This window comes from Spermophilus citellus, assembly GCF_964194105.1.
Source record: "Spermophilus citellus genome assembly, chromosome: 4".
Taxonomy (NCBI): domain Eukaryota; kingdom Metazoa; phylum Chordata; class Mammalia; order Rodentia; family Sciuridae; genus Spermophilus; species Spermophilus citellus.
The window spans coordinates 115,928,708-115,949,854 of NC_138185.1; the positions used below are offsets into that span (position 1 = coordinate 115,928,708).

Genomic DNA, 21,147 nt, shown 5'->3' on the forward strand with positions numbered 1-21,147 from the left:
CAAATTTTAATTTGATTGAAGCTCACTCATTGAATCTGCTAATAAAAACATTAGGCTGCGGGGGGGGGGTGGGGACCTAAAACCAGAGATGTTCCAGGCCGTGAGGTGAGCTCAGGTTGGGATCCCAAGCCTGGAGGGGGATGACACATGCTCTGAGCACTCACTGGATCTCAGTTTCTGATGGATCTGGAAGGAGGACCGTTGAGACATCTTTCTCTTTTAACTCAGGTCCCACCTGGGCTAAGTTTGGATTTCCTGAGAGCAGCATCTCTGTTAGGTTATTCAGGCTGTTGTTTTCTTTGGTTTTGGACTCATCCAAATGCAGGACTTCTGGTGTTACCTTTTCTTGTGGCTGCATCTTTCGATTTCTGAGAGGAGAGGAAAGAGTATTGATCAGGAATGCTGAGGGAGTGGAGCAGGCCTGGCTCTCCCGAGTGGGTTAGAGAGGTTGAGGAGGAAATCCAGTGTACAGTCTGGGAGCCATTTGAGAAGAGTGGCCATGGTTTGATGTCCCTTCAATAAATAGCTTATACTTGCATGTGCCTCACTTCATCAAATCCTTTACTGCCACTTGTGAGCCCAGCATTATTACCATCCCCCCTTACAGATGAGGAAATGTGGCTTAAAGAGGTCAAAGAAGGCCAGGTGTGGTGGTGCAGGCCTGTAATCCCAGCAGCTCAGAAGGCTGAGACAGGAGGATTGTGAGTTCAAAGCCAGGCTCAGCAACTTAGCGAGGCCCTAAGCAACTCAAGATCCTGCCTCAGAATTTCAAAAATATATTAAAAAGGGCTAGAGATATGGCTCAGTGGTTAAGCACCCCTGGGTTCAATCCTCTTTACAAAAAAAAAAAAAAAAAAGCCCAAGAGGCTCATACCTGAGTTGTATGCTTCAGTCTCCCCACTCTGAGTCCTGTTTCTCACCAAACCACACTGTACTCCCCAGGACTGTCATCTTACTTAGTACAGGTCCTTGTCCTTCCACATCCTATCCCCTAAGATGCTGCAGGAAATTCCTAATTAACCTGTGTCTGTGTGTTTCCTTCTCCAAACCAGCCTATCCACACCACCAGTCCTGTGTGTACAGCCCAGGCCCACACATCTCACTCCCTGGCCCATCACCCTCATTTGCTTCCACCACCCACTTCCACAACCTGATATTCCTCCCACAAATCTGTCCTCTCTCCAAGTTGATTTTACTTAAGATACCCCTAGAATGGAGGGGTCTAGCTCTGCTGAGAGCTGAGTATCCAGAGAATTCCTTGAGCCACAGAGGGTACAGGTCACTTTCTGTTGCTCCCATGGATGGCCACATTGATTCATTTGACTTGCTGAGGGGATGTTCTCTGACAGGGGAAGAGGGGCAAGGCCACCTTCTTAATGGCTACCCTCCTCTGGATCATGCCATTTGCTGATCAGCTCCAGGGGGTGAAAGTCAAGAACAATTGCTGGGTTTTCTTTTTCTTTTCTCTCTTTCTCTTTCTCTCTCTCTTTCTTTCTCATCCCTTTATTTTATGTTTTTTTAATGTGGCGCTGTGGATTGAACCCAATGCCTCACACATGCTAGGCAAGTGCTCTACCACTTGCGATGTCGATCCTCCTGCCTCAGCCTCCTGAGCTACTGGGATTACAGACCTGCACCTCTGGGAAGGCAGGGCCCCTACCTCCAGGACCACCCCAGAGCAGCTCCTCACCTGTTTGCCTGGATGCTCCTTCCCAGGAGGGCAAGGCTTATGACCATCACCACAGCCGACAGGGCAAGGATGGAATAATTCCAAGGAGACCCTGAGGAGGGACACGCAGGACAGAGCCTTGAGGAGAGGCCAGGTGCCCCTCAGGCCCACTAACAGTTGGGGCTTGGGCTCAGACCAGCTCACAGCATCGATTGTGCCCTGCTGTGGAGATCCTTGTCAAGGATGATGAGCCCTCTGCACCAGGGCAACTGCCAGTGGGCAGGGGGATGACACCATGCCTACCCTAGAGAAGCCCTGGTCTAAAGGGGGAGGCAGCCGTGCAGTTGGAGAATAGTGGGGGAAAGAGAGTCAGGGGGAAAAGAGGTGAGCCAAGACAAACTTCCCAGTCTTCCATTTTGCCTCCTGTGTACTTCAAGGAAAGAAAGAAGGAAGGAAGGGAGGGAAGGCCGGGAGAGGAAGGAGTGATGGTCAAGCTGCCTAGAGATGGTACATAAACTGGCTAATCTGAATTTGGCTACTCAAGATTTGACCACAATGGGCTGGGATTGTGGCTCAGTGGTGGAGCTCTTGCCTGGCACTTGTGAGGCACTAGATTCCATCCTTGGCACCACATAAAAATAAATAAATAAAATAAAGGTATTATGTCCATTTATAACTAAAAAAATTTAAAATTTTTTAGAAGAATATTACTCAAAAAAATTGTCCACAATATCAAAATGAGGTGGGGTCTGGCCTCAGGACGTTTACATGTGCTGCTCCTCTGACAGGAATGTTCTTCCCCCATATAATCTGCATGGCCAATTCCTTCCTCTTTCTCTGCTTAATTTTTTTTTTAAAGAGAGAGTGAGAGAGGAGAGAGAGAGAGAGAGAGAATTTTTAATATTTATTTTTTAGTTCTCGGCAGACACAACATCTTTGTTGGTATGTGGTGCTGAGGATCGAACCCAGGCCGCACGCATGCCAGGTGAGCGCGCTACCACTTGAGCCACATCCCCAGCCCTCTGCTTAATTTTTCATCTTATTACACATCATCAATATGCTGTGCGTGTTAGTCATTTACCTTGTTTATTTTCTATCCACTAGAATGTATGCTTCACAAGGGCCGAGATTTTTCTGTTTTACTCACTACTGTAATCCTAGTGCTGAGAAGAGCACACAGTAGGAGCTTAATAAATATAGCTGTGATGACTGGGTGGCTGAGTAAATGACCACACCCTGAAAAAAAGAGGGTGAGATTCAGCCAAACCCCTCTGGGTAGCCAGACATCTGGTCTCAGTCCCTGTTCTGGAGGGAATGTGCTGACTGATGTACGGGAGGGGGCTTTGGCCAAACCCTGCTCTGTGAGTTGGGGAGTGCCACTGCCCATCCACCAGCCAGTCCCTCACCACTTACCATCTTCTACACGAAAAACCCAAACCATTTCTTCCAGCAGCTCCTGAGGCACCACAGTGCCAACTGGGACTCCGATAACCTCTTTGCTGTGGTCCATGTTCCTTGTCTTCGTTAGGGTATGTTTCTGGCACTGAAATCCTTAGGCCCCTTGGCCACAGCTGCTCTCCTAGCCTCTCTTGGGTTCTGGTCCCTGAGCAGAGAAGCCCTGAAGCCCCTGGAAACAAAGCAGAGAGCATGACTGGATATCCCAGCGCAGCTTTACCTCCCTTCTAGGCAAAAACGCAGGTTTTCTCTGGCCCAGGGTTTTAGGACCAAAACAGCCTCAGTTCAGGAGCAGATGGGACCTGGGACCATAGAAGTAGGAATGACTCGATTCTTTATTAAAACTCATCACATGGGAGAAGAGCAGCACCAGTCTAGGAGGAAAGAGGACTGGCCCAGTGACAAGCCATGGAACCCTGGCAGTGGTTGTATGGAATCCCTGCCTCTCTAGCCTGCCCAGCATCCCCACCCACCTTTACACCCATAGCCCTCCTCAGCAAACTGTCCTACCCAACGCACTTCATCTCCCATGGTAGCCAATCACAGGCCTTTGTCTCATGTGTTAAAGCTGAGGCTTGGCTCACCTGAGACCAAGAGCTGGGAAAAGAAGAGCCAGAGAAAAGCCACTACCTTACCCCAGGCCCGACTAGTGAGTGCTGCCTGCAGTTTGGCAACACCCTGAGAAATTTTTCTTTTCTTCCTCACCTTCCTTCCTTTCTTCCCTCCTTCCTTCCTTTTTTTTTTTTTTTTTTTTTTTTTTTTTGGTACTGGGAATTGAATTCAGGGCACTCGACCACTGACCCACATCCCCAGCCATATTTTGTATTTTATTTAGAGACAGAGTCTCACTGAGTCCTTTTTCTTTGGTATTGGGGATTGAATCTAAGAGTGCTGTAACAGTGAGTTATATTCCAGTTATTTTTATTTCTTACTTTGAGACAGAGTCTAGCTAAGTTGCTGAGGCTGACCTTGAACTCAAGATTCTCCTGCCTCAGCCTCCTGAGTTGCTGGGATTATAGGCGCACTCCACAGAGTTTCGCCTACACCCTGTCCTTTCTCTCTCTCCCCGTCCTTTCTTTTTCTCTCCCTCTCTCCCTCTCTCCTTTTTGCCTTCCATTCTTCCCAAGAACTGGAGCCTATGTTCCCTGGATAAATCCATTCCTTAATTTGAGTTTATATCCGTCCCTGAAAAATAAAGCAGGTTAAGCTATCTATGTTGACCAAACCTCAGACAATCTCAAAACAGTCACAAATTTTGACATATTTATGTGTTACCTTACTATTACTACTTAATTAAAAATTTCTAATATCCATAAAGAAATAGTAAAATTCATTTTGACAATATATTTGGTTGAAACCGATATTTCCAAAATATTTCAACATGTGATCAATATAAAAATTTTTGAGATATTTTATATTTTTTCAGTACCAAGTCTTTGATATTCAGTGTAAATCTTACATTTACTGCATATTTCAATTCCCACTAGCCACATTTCAAGTGCTCAATGGCCACCTGTGGCTGGCAGCTCTTGTACCAGACAGCTCAGGTCTATGCCTCAGCCTGGGGCCAAGGCTTGACAGCTGGTTTTATGCCTCTGGCATAAAAGCCACAGGATGTGATAGGTAGGCCTTGGGCAGAGAGCCAGCTCCCCCACTGGCTCCACCTTTGGTTAATGGTATTTAGGTGTTCTGCTCTGAAGAACAGAAGAGGAACTAAAAAGGCAGATGCAGAAATTAGGAAAGTAGAGATGAACAAAACCAAAAGCCAGTTTGTTTTTGTTTATATGTGATACTGGGGATTGAACCCAGGGACACTCCACCACTGTAATATATCTCTAGCCCTTTCATAGAATTTTTATTTTGAGACAGGTTCTCACTAAGTTGCCCAGTCTGACCTCAAATTTGGAGATCCTCCTACTCAGCCTCCTAAATTGTTAAGATTACAGGCATGTGTTGCTGTTCCTAATTCCAAATACAGTTTTTATTTTTTAATTTTTTACTTTTTCACCTGTCCAAGATTTTATTAGCAGGACCATAGGGCCAGTTGCAGAAGGGAAGGGAGTGGAGAGAGAGGGGAAAGAGAGGAAAGAGAGTGGGGGGGGGGAGAGGGGGGGGAGGAAGGGGCCTTGCTAAGTTGCTGAGGCTGGTCTCAAAATTGCATCCTCTGGCCTCAGCCTTCCAAGTCTCTGGGATTACAGGCATGCACCACCACACCCAAGTCTTATTAATACTTTTAAAAACTGTGTTTGGGCTCTCTCTCTCCCTCTCTCTCCCCCTCTCCTCTCTCTCTCCCCCCCTCTCTCTTCTCTCTGTCTCTCTCTCTCTTCTCTCTCTCTCTCTCTCTCTCTCTCTCTCTCTCTCTCTCTCTCTCTCTCTCTCGACCCCCTTCTCTTCTGCAACTGGCTGCCATGGTCCCCCTAATAAAATCTGGGACAGGTAAATGGTTGTTTTGGTTTGTTGAGTTTACGGAGCTTTTCCGCTGTTCCTACATTGGTGCCGAAACCAGGACGGGGATCCCCGTCACTCAAGGCGGAACCCTGTTCCCAAACTCCGAGCCCAACCATTCCTGTCACAGTCCACTCCTCTGATCACCTGCCTCACATCCACCACCTGCCTGCAGATTGGTTAAAACCGGTTGCACGCCCTCCAGAGGACAATCGCACCACAGCTCCCAACCTTGCAGGACCCCCACAATAGCCCAGATTTACCTTTCCTCCTCAGAGATTACCAGCTACTTGCCAAGGAGCTGGAGGACACTCATGTATTAAGAAATCATTATCAAATAAATTTAATGCCAGGAATGGAAAAACAATTTGACATTAAAGTGTATCAATGTAATTCACCATATTAATAGGCTAAATGAGAAAAAATGTGATTAACACGTCTGATAAAATCTGCTAAGGGGCTGGGCATGTAGCTCAGTGGTAGAGCCTGGGCATGTACAAGACCCTGAGTTCAATATTTAAAATTCCTACATCAGGAGTTCTTATTTAATAGACATAGTTTTAGTTTTATAAGATAAAAAGAGTTCTAGGATGGCTGGTAGTGATGGTTATTCAACAGTGTCAATGTTTGTAGTACTACACAGCCATACACCAAAAGATGTTTAAGATCAAAAAATTTGTTATGTGAAAAAAAAAAAAATTCTAAACCGGGTGTGGTGGCACACACCTGTAATCCCAGCAGCTCAGGAGGATGAGGCAGGAGGGTTGCAAGTTCAAAGCCAGCCTTAGCAAAAGTGAGGCACTAAGCAACTCAGTGAGACCCTGTCTCTAAATGAAAGTACAAAATAGGGTTGGAGATGTGGCTCAGTGGTTGAGTGTCCCTGAGTTCAATCCCTGATACAAAATTAAAAAATATATATATATATATATATATATATATGAAACATTAAGTGGGGAAACTTTAAATATATTTGCTTTAAGGCAACAGCTTACTGACTGCACCTGACAATTGGTTTAATCTAGACCTTGGGATCTTGGTAAATACTCTAATAGAGAAAAGATAAAGAAGTGCAAAATAGATAGGAAAGGAGACAAACTTGTAATTTGCATTTACAAATCATTTACCTGGAAAAACAATTAGAATGAGTAAAAGCATTCATTAGGGTTACTATATCAGTAGCATTGCTCAGATTATTAGTGGGTTGGGAATTAGATAAAAACAAGATATCATTTGCAATAGCTTCTAGGTTAACCTAGCCAAAAATATAAAATACCTGTATGATGAAAATCTTAACTTTAGAACAAGAAAAAGGTGATCTAAATAAATAACAAAAATGTCATTATCCTTGTGTCAATCAAATTCACTGCAATTCCAATCAAAATGGATTTTTGAGGACCTTGAGTAATTTGATCTAATAGTTACATAGAAAAATAAATATCTACAAGTAACTAAGTCAATCTTGTGGGTGGGGATGAAGAGGAGAGATTAGCCCCACCAAATATGGAGACACAATAATAAAAATTGTGGTTTTGACACAAGACCAGACACTAGACTGAGGAATCAGAATAGAATTTGAGGAAGACCTATCTACACATGGGAACTTCATATACATATCTCTATCAACTGCAGGGAAAGGAAGAATTATAGTAGGGACTTGGAGGCTGTTTTTGCAAAAAGCACTGACTCTTCACTTGGGCCTGCAGATGCCTGATGGGTAACTAAAAGTAGGACAAAAACTTGCATCTCTGCCTTCGCTTTATTTCTGTCTCCTTTGCCTTGAACTCTGGGTCAGATTCCTGAACTTAAGCATGTTAATCATTTAAGGAGCATCCACCGAAAGCTGGTAATCCTCTCTCTTCAAGAATGAAGATGTCAAGATAAGAGTAACTTTAAGTTATTTTCAACAGATTATCAACTGCCAGCTTTACGACATCCTGTCCCAGACCCCTGGAGTGGCGCCTAGAAGTCTTCAGTTATTGCCCTAAATTTATTTCCAGAAACAGTGAAGCCTTGCAAGCAGATCACCCCACGATATGACTGCCCCCTAAATAGGAGCAATCGTCTCATGGGAAACAAATTGCCACCCTTTCCAGGATCACAGATCTGATAGAAACACATCACGTGAAGAAAAATGAGATTGCTCCTGAGCAGCAACCAGGCAATTTCCTAGTTATCCAAAGCAGACTCCCATCACTGCCCCCTCCGCAGCAGTAATTTTCTTAATACTGTTGAGACTCAGTGCCATCAGAACTGAGATAATGATCAAACAGACCCGTCTGACCAAGTCTGCTTGGCTGTGTATACTTCTTGTCCCCTTCTCTACATAATCTTGGAGCTCATGTCAATACCCTCCAAAGACAGGGCTGCAACACTTGATCTGCCTTGTCTTCCCAATGTAGTTCTACTGATCAATCCTTTCCTGCTTTTCACCATTACTCTTTCCATTTGATTTCCAGGGTGAGGTCCCCTGTGGTCTAGGACTCTAGTAACAGAATTATTTAGTAGATAGTGTAGGGAAAACTGGCTCACCATATGGAGAAAACTCCCAAGGGGTGCATGTCTAACAAACCGCACTTACAAAAAACAGACTCAAAATGCATGAAAGGCCTAAATGTTAGAGGAGTAATACAAAGTCAAGGCCAGATGTAGTGGCACACAGCTATAATCCTAGCTACTCGGAAGGTTGACACAATTCCAAGTTTGAGGCCAACATGGGCAATTTAGTAAGACTCTGTTTCAAAATATAAAATAAAAAGGCTGGGAGGGGCTGGGGTTGTGGCTCGGGGGTAGAATGCTCAGCACCACATAAAAATAAATAAATAAAATAAAGGTATTGTGTCCAACTACAATTAAAAAATAAATATTAAAAAAAAGGACTTGGAATAGCTCAGTGGCAGATCATCCCTGGATTCAAACTCCAGTATCACAAAAACAAAACAAAAAGTTAAGAGAAGGTAAGTAGGACTTCCTAAATAAAACCATGAAAGTTCAAATCATTCAATAACAACATACATTTATGAATTTGCATCAAATGTATACAAATATTTTACTTATTTTCCTGAATAAAACCATGAAATTTCAATAACAACACACACGCATGAATGTGCATCAAAAATAAAGATACCTATTCTTGAATAAAGTGACAAAAACATTTCCATTTGGGATAAGGTACTTACAATACTTTAAACCAAGACGGGATTGATATCTAGAATATACAAAGAATTCTTGCAAATCAACAAGAAAAAAACATGAACCCCAATAGATAAACTGATGGAAGATGTAAATTGGCAATTCTCAAAGTAGGAAACTCAAAAGGCTTGGAAGCATATGAAGAAATGTTCAGGGTTGGGCTTGTAGCTCAGTGGTATAGTGCTTGCCTACTATATGCGAGACATTGGGTGTGATTCTCAGCATGGCATATTTAAATAAGTAAAATAAAGGTCCATTGCTAACCAAAAAAATATTTTAAAAAACTGTTCAGACTCCTTGGAATCAGAGAATGAAAAGAAAAAATGAGATGCCACTTGACATCCATTGGAGATTAGCATAGTTTGAAAGCTGGATGGGGCCACCTGTTGAGGGGTCACAAAGCCTTAGAAATTGAGTGATAGAGGGACTGGCAACGAGGCAACAACCTGGAGAGAAAATTAGTCAAATAAGATGTATACACCTCCTGAAACTGCAGTCCTGCTCCTGAGAATGAACTAAAGAAATGATCCTCAGGAGGGTGTCACAAGCCATCCGTGGTTTGCATGTGAGTCACCCCACATGGAAGCCTTGTCGACAGAGACATCTTGTGCCTGGAAATGGCCAGTGGACATATTCTCTGCAGTCCTGCTCCTGAGAATGAACTAAAGAAATGATCCTCAGGAGGGTGTCACAAGCCATCCGTGGTTTGCATGTGAGTCACCCCACATGGAAGCCTTGTCGACAGAGACATCTTGTGCCTGGAAATGGCCAGTGGACATATTCTCTGGTCAATTGCCCAGGGACAATGTGAATCTCTTTTCCACTCTGCCTTGGCCTACGCAGCACTTGAGATGGGTGTGACCTGCCAAGATGTCACTCAACCTGCTGATTGCAAGACATCAAAAATCGAGACTCCACCCTTGAAATCTTATTCCTGCCTTTGGTGTAACCCCTTAAATAAACCACCAGAGCCATTTTCCCTTTGTCTAGTTCCAGAACCCAGGTGCACTAGATCTATCAGGGGCTTCGTGTTATGTATATATATTTCTGAGTATCTGTGTTTTGTTACTTATTAGTTATCTGAGATTGTAAGTTTTAGGGTGGCTTGGATTCCCCTGGGAAGAAAGAAGAACCCCTTCAAGAGACACTGGCTGTTGTTAATCCCCCAGAAAGGAAGGATCTACCAAATGTTTGTGAATATTCAAAATATATACACACCAAGCAACAACACCTATTTTTTACAAGAACCCATTTCTAAAAAAGACACATATTAAACACATTAGGACAAATGTGTTTAAAATTATTGTCTCTGGGAGAGGAGGAAAATGGGAGCAGGAATGGAGATAAAAGTAATCAGAGAAATTAAACAAAAGGGTAAGGAACAGATTCACCATGAATACATAGCCTGGAACCCTGGTAAGAAAAAAATGGAAGGTAAAGAGAGTAAGCCAGGTGATGTCAAATTCATGAGCTCAACAACCTCAGCCTGAAACAGAAGTAGCCTTTGGACATTAGTTCAGACTTGTTCACAAACAACTGAATGGCCAAACTGAAACACTGATATTAACCAAAGGACTAAATTGATACCAGTGTTTTCTCCAGCACTAAATGCTCTGAGAAAACTGAAGGAACATCAAAAGATTTTAAGGGAAAATATTTTGACATGAATATAATGCCGAGTTTTTTAGATTTTTCATGAATGATCACACGTCAAGGTGGAGGTGTTCACTACCTACTTCCTCATCAGAAGGATAACATGGAAAGACAGAGTTACAGGACGGCTAACAGTCATGATCTTGTCTTCCAGCTGCAACTGACTGTTCAGAACACTGTTCTAAGGATCTCGCTGGTCTATACAATCTCAGCACCTGGGTTAATTAGTAACATCAGCCACAGGCCCCTGTCCCATATGCTAATCCCCCATGCCTACAGAGAAAGGAGTGTGGAGGTCAGGACTGACAACTGTCTCCCTCTGGGGAGTGGGATGGGGCCTAGACAAGTGGGGCGTTCACTTTGAACCCTTTGGTATTACATAGACCTTTTGCAAGTATGAACTACTTTCATGATAATAAATGTAATTATAGTTTGTGATACTGAGGATTTAACCCTGGGGTGTTCTACCACTGAGTACACCTTCAGTACCCCCCCTCTTTTTTTTTTAAATTTTGAGACAAGGTCTTACTAAGTTGCCCAGGCTGGCTTGGACTTGCCATCCTCTTGCTTCAGCCTCCCAAGATGCTGGGATCACAGGAGTGTGTCACCATGCCAAGCTTGTATAAAATTTTCAGTGTGTGTGTGTGTGTGTGTGTGTATGTCTATGTGTGTGTAGTATAATCTCTGTGTGGGGTACATGTGTGTGTCTGTGTGTATGTATGGTTCTGGGGATTAACCCATGGCCTCGCACATGCTAAGCAAGGGCTCTACCACTGAGCTACACTGCCAGCCTCTATTGTATAGCTTCTGAGACACCAATTCCAATTTTGAATATTTAATTAATGAAATGAATCAAATAAATGTAGAGTTGCAAATAGCCTGATGTCTGTGGTGGAGTATGTGTTTTTAAAATGTATAATAATGTCATAGTAAATACATATCAATCAGCAAAAAATCAAAATGAAGATTGTTATAAATCCAAACTGAGACTCAATCTTCCCTCACTGCATTAAATGCCCCCCAAACAAAGGAAAGTGCCAGAGGACTCATGCAGTTTACCTCTAGAGTGTTATTACTCTTTTACTGTTGAATTAAACTTCATGCTTTATTTGGATTTTATTTATTTTCTTATCCAGGATCCCATCCAACACATCCAACATTTAGTGGTCCTGTGTCCTTAATTTCCTCTAGGAAATCCCTGAATTTTAATCAGGGCTTAGCCATCTGCCATTGGCTGTGATTTCTGCCAAAGACCCTAGACCACCACCCCTGTGGTAGGTTGAGAACACTCACCCCGGATACTGGTTCCTGGGGCCTTGATGTGCTGATGGGTGCAATACTGATTTCTGTGGTGTCCTCTTCCTCCTCTTCCTCACAGGACAGTCTCTGCAGCTGAGCTATCCCCAGAAAGGTGCACTTGTGGCCTGGTGGGGACAGTGCCAGCAGGGGCTATAGCAAATCGGCCGATCTGGTAGCTCTGCCCTTAGCATACGCCCAGACTTGTTGCCTTTGCAGTCACTCTGGGGTGACTGACCTCTTGACTAAGTGGCCTTAAATGGCAAGCAGGCTCCACCTGCCTTTCACAGTCTGAAAGAATCAGGAGCTCAGTGCATTCCATCATAGTGGAGGGCCCCCTCCAGGCCTGTGTTTCTCATTATTGTCAATCTTTAGCTAAAGAGCAGGAGTCAAGGCTGGCTTTTTATGGCCTTTGCTTTCTCAGAGTGAAGGTCATGCATCATGTGAATTCCTTGAAAGGAGCTATAAAATCAGACGTTTAGAGGGTGTGTTTGAGGAAGACTGTGTGATCACAGAGGAGGAGCAGGAGCAGGCTTGACACCTTGGGGAGGGAGCAGGAGTCAGGTGCTCCCCATACCAGGCCAGACCCATTTAATTCTGACAGTCTGTGGACCCTGGGCTTTTCTACCCAGTGTCTCTGCATCTCCAGCAACCATTATCATTGGCTCAGAAAGGGGTTTTCATTTCATAAATGCAGAAATAGAGGCTGAGTGAGGTTGAGTGTCAAGCCGAAGTTCCTTTATGAGTTAAGCTGTGGTCAGCAGTGTGGATGACAGCATGGCACAGAGGGAAAGAGACCCAACCAGGAACCTGAGGGCAACATGGAACCCTAGCTCCTTACCACTCTGTAACACATTCATTCATTCATTCACTCAGGAAATATTATTTAAACACCTACTGGGTGTATACAGGGTAAACTAGACAGGTGAGGACACTGCTGTCTTGGAGCTCAAACTCCAGGGGAGATAGGCAAAGTAAGACATAAACGAGATAACTGCAGTTAGTGATAGTTTCTGTGACGTTTAAACAACATAATGATCTAGAAAGAGATGGGGTGGGGAGCTATGATTACTATATTACTATACTAAAAAATGAACACTGAGTTAACCATGCAAAGACCTAGGGCAGCAGGTGCAAAGACACTGAAGAAATTATGAGCTTAATGAGCTGGAGTGTGGGAGGCCAACCTTACAGGTGACTGAGTTACACTCCCCAGCTGGGTGCTGAGGCCCTCAGTCACAGAAATGGGTGTGTCTTCCTACAGCCCCATGGGTGAAGCTATGTTCACCTGTTCCTTTGTAATATAACCCCTTGCCCTGTTTAGGATAGAATCTTCCATGGAAGTGCCTTGTGTGTGTCCCCTCCTCTTACTGTGCCCTTGGGTGTGGCCTACCCAGGTGTTGGTCAACCTGCTGACAGTGGACATCATGAAGATAGACTCAGCCCCCTGAAACCTGACCCCTTGCCTCATTTGAATAGCTTCTCCTCAATAAAAGGGGTCAGCACGTGCTCTCTCTCTCTCTCTTTCTGCAGACCCTTAAGGTCAGAGGAGCCGTCACAGCGACCCCAAAGAAAAAGGTATTTTTGTCTCTTGTGTGGTTATTTCGTGCAGCCCAGTTAGACCAGTTTAACTAGAGTGACCCCTGAGCCTTTTAGTCGTGAGAACAGAAACCCGGCACTGGAGAAACAGTGGCCCAGGGGCTAAAGCCCAGTGATGAGGGGAAATGGCTTGAGGATCCTTCAAAATTTCTTTCTCTGGCTCTCTCCCTGCTTCTCTCTGTATTATGACAGGGACAGAAAGGCTGACTTTGCTAAAAGCATTGACTCTTCATTTAGGCCTGCAGATGTCTAGTGGGTAACTGAAAGCAGGATAAAACTTGTCATCTCTGCTTCATTTTATGTTTATCTTCAGGTCTCTGCTCAGCTCTGCATAGAGGTATATTAATAATTTAAGGAGGGTTCATCTGAAAACTAGTAATATAAATTTCATTAGCCCTAAATTTACCTAACCTATCTTGCCCCTTTTCAAAACTGAGGCAAAATTTGTAGCATCCTGTTTCAGACCATTGGAGTGAACCTGAAAGAAGTCTTCAGTTGTCCTACACTTTCCAGGAATGGTAGGAGGCAGCACATCACCCCTCTATGAGATGGACCCCCTAAACAGGAACAATCAGCAATCATCTCATGAGAACTGAATTGCCCCCTCCCAGGATCACAGGTCTGTTACATAAACATGCTAAGTAACAAATAGAAAGTCCCTCAAGCAAGAACTCAAAAGTCACCTCACAGAACCGAACTGAGAGAATATCAACCAGACCACAGTTTGACCAAGACTGTCTAATTATACACACCTCTCATTCCCATCCAACTCTTCCTCTTCTTAAAACTACAGTTCAGACCAGGTCGGTGGTGCAGGACTGTAATCTCAGCAACTCAAGATTCTGAGGAAGGAGTTTCAGAAATTGGAGGCCAGCCTCAGCAACTTAGTGAGAATTTATCTCAAAATAGAAAATAAAAGAGATGGGGATGTAATCCACAGGTAAAGCATCCCTGGGTTCAATCTGCAGGATTTCAAAAACAAAATGAAACAAACAAACAGAAAAGCACAATTCAGCTGGTTGTGGTGGTGCATGCCTGTAATCCTGGCTATTTAGGAGGCTGAAGCAGGAGTTTTGCAAGCTCAAGTTCAACCTGGAAAATATATTTTTAAATATTTAAAATATTTTTTAAAATATTTGAGCAGGGCTGGGTTGTGGCTCAGAGGTAGAGTGCTTGCCTAGCATGTGTGAGGCACTGGGTTTGATCCTCAGCACCACATAAAAATAAAATAAAGATACTGTGTCCACCTATAACTAAAAAAATGTTTTTTTAAAATATTTGAGCAAGGTGTGGTGATGCAGCCAGTAATCTCAGTAGCTTGGGAGGCTGAGATAGGAGAATCATGAGTTCAAAGCCAGCCTAAGCAACTGCAAGGTGCTAAAGCAACTCAATGAGACCCTGTCTCTAGATAAAATACAAAGTAGGGCTGGGGATGTGGTTCAGTTGTCAAGTGCTCCTGAGTTCAATCCCTAGTACCCAAAAATAAATATTTGAAATATTTTTTTAGTTGTCCATGGACCTTTATTTTTGTTTATTTATATGTGGTGCTGGGAATCAAACCCAGTGCCTCATACATGCTGGACAAGCACTCTATCCCTGAGCTGCAACTCCAGCCCCTGAATCATGTTTTTGTAAGAACATTTCAACCCCTCCACTTCTTACATCTGCCTGGACACATATATAATGGCTCAAAGGACATTTTAGGGCTGAGGTCATTGAATAATAATCAATGGGACAAATCTGACCTGCAGCATATTTTTTTATAAATAAAGTTTTATTGGAACATGCCAGACCCATTTGTTTACAAAGTATCTATGATTGCTTTATTGCTACATTAGCAGAATCTACCAGTTGTGATACTGATTATAGGTCCACAAAGCTGAAATATTTAGTATTTGGCTCTTTACAGAAAAAGCTTGCCCACCCAGAAGATAAGATAGAAGAAATTGGAGTTTTTGAGAGATCTCATGGAGCTGAGCAGTCTATTTGCCCTTGGGCCACCTGTCCACTTCTGGAATGCTATGGGAGAAAAAATTGTGGGGATCTCTGTTACAGAAATGTAGACTAGATTATAATGTAACAAATATATGCACCACCCATGCTCAATAACTTGGCTGAATAAGTGAAGAACCTCTAGTCTTTCCATCCTTGCCTCTGACTAGCTGTGTGACCTTGAGCTAGTAGTCATTTAGATCAAAATTCCTTCCTTCCTTTCTTCCTTCCCTCCCTCCCTTCCCCGTTCCTTCTTTCCTTCTGTCCCTCTTGTATTTCACAATGTCTTTCAGGCTGATTTGAAACTTGTGATATCAAGTGATCTGCTTGCCTCAGCCTCCTAAGTAACTGGGACTCCAAGCAAGCACCAGACCTCAATTTCTTATCCATCTAAATAAAGTTTTATTTTTTTAAAAAATATTTTTAATTGTTGATGGACTTTTATTTTTGCTTATTTGTATGTGATTCTGAGAATTGAACCCAGTGCCTCACGCATGCTAGGCAAGCGTGCTACCGCTGAGCCACAACCCCAGCCCCAAATAAAGTTTTATAAGGACTAAGAAGAGAACGTATTTTAGAAATTATTATCAGTAGGGGGCAATTGTGTCATGACAATGTCCAGGCACCCTTTAAACTTGGAAGTTTTTCAGCTGGGACCAAGCAGTTACCTTTTCTACTCAATAAGGTAAAAACCCACAAGGAAGAACTTTTTCCTTGTGGAAATACATGCTGAGCTGTCCAGGGTCCTGATCCCCTCAGCTGGGGCATTTTAACCTCAGCCCAGGGATTAGGGTCGGATAAAGTCCTGTCTTGAACTCTAGGGTCCAAGGGGAAGCATATTCTTGCTTCTCATCCTCCTACCTCCCCATAGTAAAGCCATAAAACCTGCTAAAGCTTCAAGGTGGTAGATGCTGCTTTGTACTTCTAGATCTAGATGTTCTGCTCTTCAGAGTAGGCTGCTCACTGTCAGCTGATGCCAGGAGGGGCAGAAAGGTCCCTGATTAGCTGTAGGTTCTTGTGTGGGTGTTACTGGGGATTGACTCTGGGGTGCTGTAAAATTGAGCTTCATTCCCAGCCCTTTTGATTTTTTTCTTTTGAGACAAGTTCTCACTAAATTGCTGATGCTGGCCTCAAACTCCAGATCCTCCTGCCTCAGCCTCCAAAGTAGCTGGGATTACAGGTGTAAGCCACCATCTGGTGAAGGCGTTTCTGCACCCGCTGTCTGACAGGGTCACAGCATGGTGGTTGCTGCGGCAAGACCGCACCATCTGGAAACTGGAACCATTAGGAATGTTAAGTGTTTTGTTTGTGATACTCATGATATGGATAACAGGGCATATGTCAACCAATAATAAAAGTACGTATTGCCTGAGATTTCAGGAAAATTCCCAGAATGAACTAAGGATACAATGGAGACATGCCATGAGGTGCGTTTCAATATCTCCCAGGATACGAACAATGGTATTATTCCTCAAGCCTAAGCAACAAGAAATATTTATCCCATGGTTAACAATTTACACTAGCCCCCCCACCCCACCCTAAAGCCACAACCTGTACAGTAGCCTAGCTACAGAAAAACAATTGCTGTGTCAACAGTACAAGGACCACCGTATGTAGCTTATGGTATCCCCTCAAGGACAAGAGGCTAATAAAAATACATTCCCCAACCAATAGACCCTCCTTTGCTTTACACAGAAACTTATGATGGAAAACACAGTTAATATAAATGACAAATGAGTTGAGGTATAAAGTCTGCCCTTTAGTTAAAGATTACAAATACATAAGAATTGGTGTGCTTTGACCAAGGATCAAGAAAATTCTTTAAGAAAGCAGTTGAATAGGTCATATGAAAAAGGAAATTACCTTGGAAATTAAAAATGGAATAATGTAAAATTAACATAGATATATTTTAGAGACACTTCAGAGTAGTAGGCTTTTAAATAATAGACTTTCACTACTTTAAGTGTGTTTTACTGGGATTTTAGTTTAGAAGTAAGAAAGCTTACCAATAATTATAAGTATGCTTTAAAGTTAAAGGTTAATGAAATAATTATAGGTATGCTTTAAAGTTAGAAGTGAATAATAGGTCAGAAGTCATGTAGTCTAGTTACGTCTCCTAGCACCTAGTGATTGAGGTGAAAACGTAAAAGCTTAATCATGAATTGTCTAAGATTACAGAAAAATATTTTGAACAATGTACTGAATATCTTAGGTAATCAATGTATGTCAGAAAAGATTGTAATTCTTCAAAATTATGTAAATCAAAAAAGTTTTGAAGCTATCCATTAAGTACCTAAAAAAACACCTGTAATAAAAGGTATAAAAATAAAGGTCCCTCCAGGGGCAGAGAGATGTCTTCTGGAGGTTGCTCGTAACTTGCAACCTGTCATCCCAACTCTTTCGCCGAGGCCATTCCTCCTTCAGGACTACCCTTGACCCCCACTCCCCATGCCGGGGCTGGAACCACATATTTTCTTTGAAAGACTAATTCTTACATTAAACCCAGAAGGGGGAAATCAAATAGTGGAATTAGTGAGGGAATTTTAGAAAATAGGTGCTTAAGCTCTGACCTGATGGTCTGATCTGTAGCAGAATTGTGGAGAGGAATGGTGGGTATCCAGAGGAAAGCCATCTATCTCTATGACAAAGTAAAATGATGTCGGCGAACAAATGCTTTTCAACAGGTACATATTTTTCCAGAAGCATTTCAGAAATATTTGCAAAGCATGAGAAGTTTGGACTGGAAATGGCATGACAATTAACAAAAAGGATGTACTCACTCCAAGAAAAGACTTTCTATGGTCACTACCTTTCTCTCTTTTATCTTATCTATAGGATTTGAGATTTCCTATGTCATTGACCCCCATTTGTAATCCTTAATTATTTCTATTACTTTGACCCCTTGATCCTAGTTATAGTATAACCAAATATCTTCTTCAGTCTCCAACTAAGTCAGAGTCTAAAGGTAGAACAAAGCCAAAGTCTATCAGCTTTCCCTTTAACTACATCGATGTCCTTGAAGTTTAATCATTCTGCGAGACAGCTCTCTTTGACAAGTTCAATTTGAAAGATGTATTACTCAGTAACATAAGAAATGTCAAACTTTTTAGTCATTTTGTCAGTTTCCACCTTCCACAAGCAACTAAACATTTTTTTTTTCCTTAAGAAACTGGGGATGCATTCCTGGTACACTGTGATACACTGTTGGTGGAAACGTAAAATGGTATAATCATGTTGGAAAACAGCTCGACTGTCCCAAAAGCTAAACTGAATTACCAGATGACCTAGCAATTCCACTTTTAGTTATATGCCCAAGAAAACTGAAAACATATTTACACACAAAAATGAGTACATGAATGTATGTGGCATTATTCATAATAACCAACAAGTAGAAACAACCCAAAGTCCAACTGATGAATAAATGAGCAATGGAATTATTCAGTAGTGAAATATTAATGTGTGCTATCTGAACCTTTAAACCATATGTAAATTAAAGAAACCAGATATAAAAGACCAAATATTGTATGAAATGTCCAGAATAGACAAATTGCAATGTACATTAGAGACAGAGAGTAAATTAGTGCTCTTTCTTTTTTTCTTCCTTTCTTGTTCTGCAGTGTTAGGAACGTGGAACGAGATTACTTTCTGGCAGAATGGATATGTTCTAAAATTGATTGTAGGGATTCATGCAAACCCTGAATTCACCACCAGCCATCGGCATGTACACTTTAAGTGGGCGAATTGTGTGGTAGGCAACACGGTGTCCAAAAACAAGTGACCACAGCTTTGGCTATTTTGTTAACCAGAGTTTCAGGATGCTTTGTGCAACCACAACGGAGGTGTACAACAAATGTCAGGAATTCTAACTTCTCTGGAAGTGAGGAAATCCTTATTGTTGTTTACTATTATTTGAAGTTTTTTCCCCAAAAGTGTTGTAAAAATTAATAGATTCTTTTAAGATATACATTTGTTGGGCTGGGGCTGTAGCTCATTGGCAGAGCACTTGCCTAGCATGTGTGAGGCACTGGGTTTGATCCTCAGCACCACATAAAAATAAACAAATAAAATAAAGGCATTCTGCCATCTACAATTACAAAAATAAAAATAATAAAATATACATTTGTAGCCCAGTGCAGTGGCGCATACCTGCAATCCCAGTGGCTTGGGAGGCTGAGGCAGAAGAATCACGAGTTCAAAGCCAGCCTCAGCAACTTAGTGAGGCCCTAAGCAACTACGCAAGATCCTGTCTCAAAATAAACTATAAAAAGGGCTGGAGATATGGCTCAGTAGTTGAGTGCCCTTGGGTTCAATGCCCGTTCCTAAGAAAGGTCCCTGAAGGGACCTTTATTTTTATACCTTTTTTACATGTGTTTTTTTTTAGGTAGTTAATGGATAGCTTCAAAGCCCAAAACTTTTTTGATTTACATAATTTTCAAGAATTACAATCTTTTTTGACATACATTGATTGCCTAAGATATTCAGTACATTGTTCAAAATATTTTTCTGTAACTTTAGACAATCACGATTAAGCTTTTATGTTTTCACCTCAATCACTAGGTGCTAGGTGATGCAACTAGACTACATGATTTCTGACCTATTATTCACTTCTAACTTTAAAGCATACCTAAAATTAAAATCTAAATTTTAAAAATGTATATACATTTGTTCAGTGGTAGAGCACTTGCTGAGCATGCACAAGGTCCTGAATTTGACCCCCAGCACCAAAAAAAAAAAAAAAAAAAGAGAAGAAAGAAAGAAAGAAAAAAGGAAAAAACACCCTAAACTATATATTTGGGAAGATAGAGCAAAAAGCTTACTGTCATCCATGCAAAAGACAAATAAAAATCTTTTTACTACCTTGTGTTGAGTACAGGCAGTATCCTTATGATCATGCATCTGATCAGAGTATTAATTGGATGTTAGTACTTTATTAATAAACTTCCTTCTTTCCCACTTATTTAATTTTAATATAACTCAATACTTACATACATATTTTAAACATGCCCTAAATAAATGAAGGTTACAATATTATTTAAAGCTTTACATTTTAGTTTAAAATGAAACTAATTTCATAAAACATAAGTTAAAACGCTTTTTACTGCATTGATTTTATTGTAATTTGAATACAACAAAAAAGTATGTTTTAATACAGATGAGAAAACTTTTTTTTTTGTACCAGAGATCCAGGGATTGAACCTAGGGGTGCCACATTCCCAGTGGAATATTTTATATTTTATTTGGAGACAGGATCTTACTGAGTTGCTTAGGGCCGTGCTAATTTGCTGAGGCTGGCTTTGAACGAACAGTTCTCCTGTCTTAGCCTCCTGAGCTACTGGGATTACAGGTGGGTGCCACTGCACCCAGCAAGAACAATTCTTTTTTTATTTTATTTTATTTTTGAGAGAGAGAGAGAGAGAGAGAGAGAGAGAGAGAGAGAGGGAGGGGGAGAGGGAGGGAGGGGGAGGGAGGGGGGGGAGAGAATTTTAATATTTATTTTTTAGTTCTTGGAGGACACAACATCTTTGTTTTTGATGTGGTGCTGAGCATCGAACCCAGGCCGCACACATGACAGGCGAGCGCGCTACTGCTTGAGCCACATCCTCAGCCCCAAGAACAATTCTTTTTTTAATATTTATTTTTTAGTTGTAGTTGGACAAATACCTTTATTTTATTCATTTATTTTTATGTGGTGCTGATGATCAAACCCAGGGTCTCGCATGTGTGAGGCGAGCACTCTACTGCTGAGCCACAACCCCAATCCCAACAAGAATAATTTTTTTTTAATTTTTTATTTGTTTTAATTAGTTATACTTGACAGTAGAATGCACTTATGTACTTTGATATATCAT

The 21,147-nt window shown here is 41.9% G+C and overlaps 1 protein-coding gene across 1 annotated transcript; it reads right to left on the reverse strand.

Moving 5' to 3' along the window:
* Positions 1 to 160: 160 nt before the first annotated feature.
* On the reverse strand, positions 161 to 3,214 carry SLC51B (SLC51 subunit beta; the record flags this gene model as incomplete). Its single annotated transcript, XM_081292813.1, has 3 exons — positions 3,083 to 3,214; positions 1,691 to 1,781; positions 161 to 368 (listed from the first exon to the last, which is right to left on the reverse strand). The coding sequence occupies exons 1-3, from the start codon at positions 3,177 to 3,179 to the stop codon at positions 161 to 163; spliced, it is 396 nt and encodes a 131-aa protein (XP_081148939.1). The 5' UTR covers positions 3,180 to 3,214.
* Between the last annotated feature and the right edge of the window lie 17,933 nt (positions 3,215 to 21,147).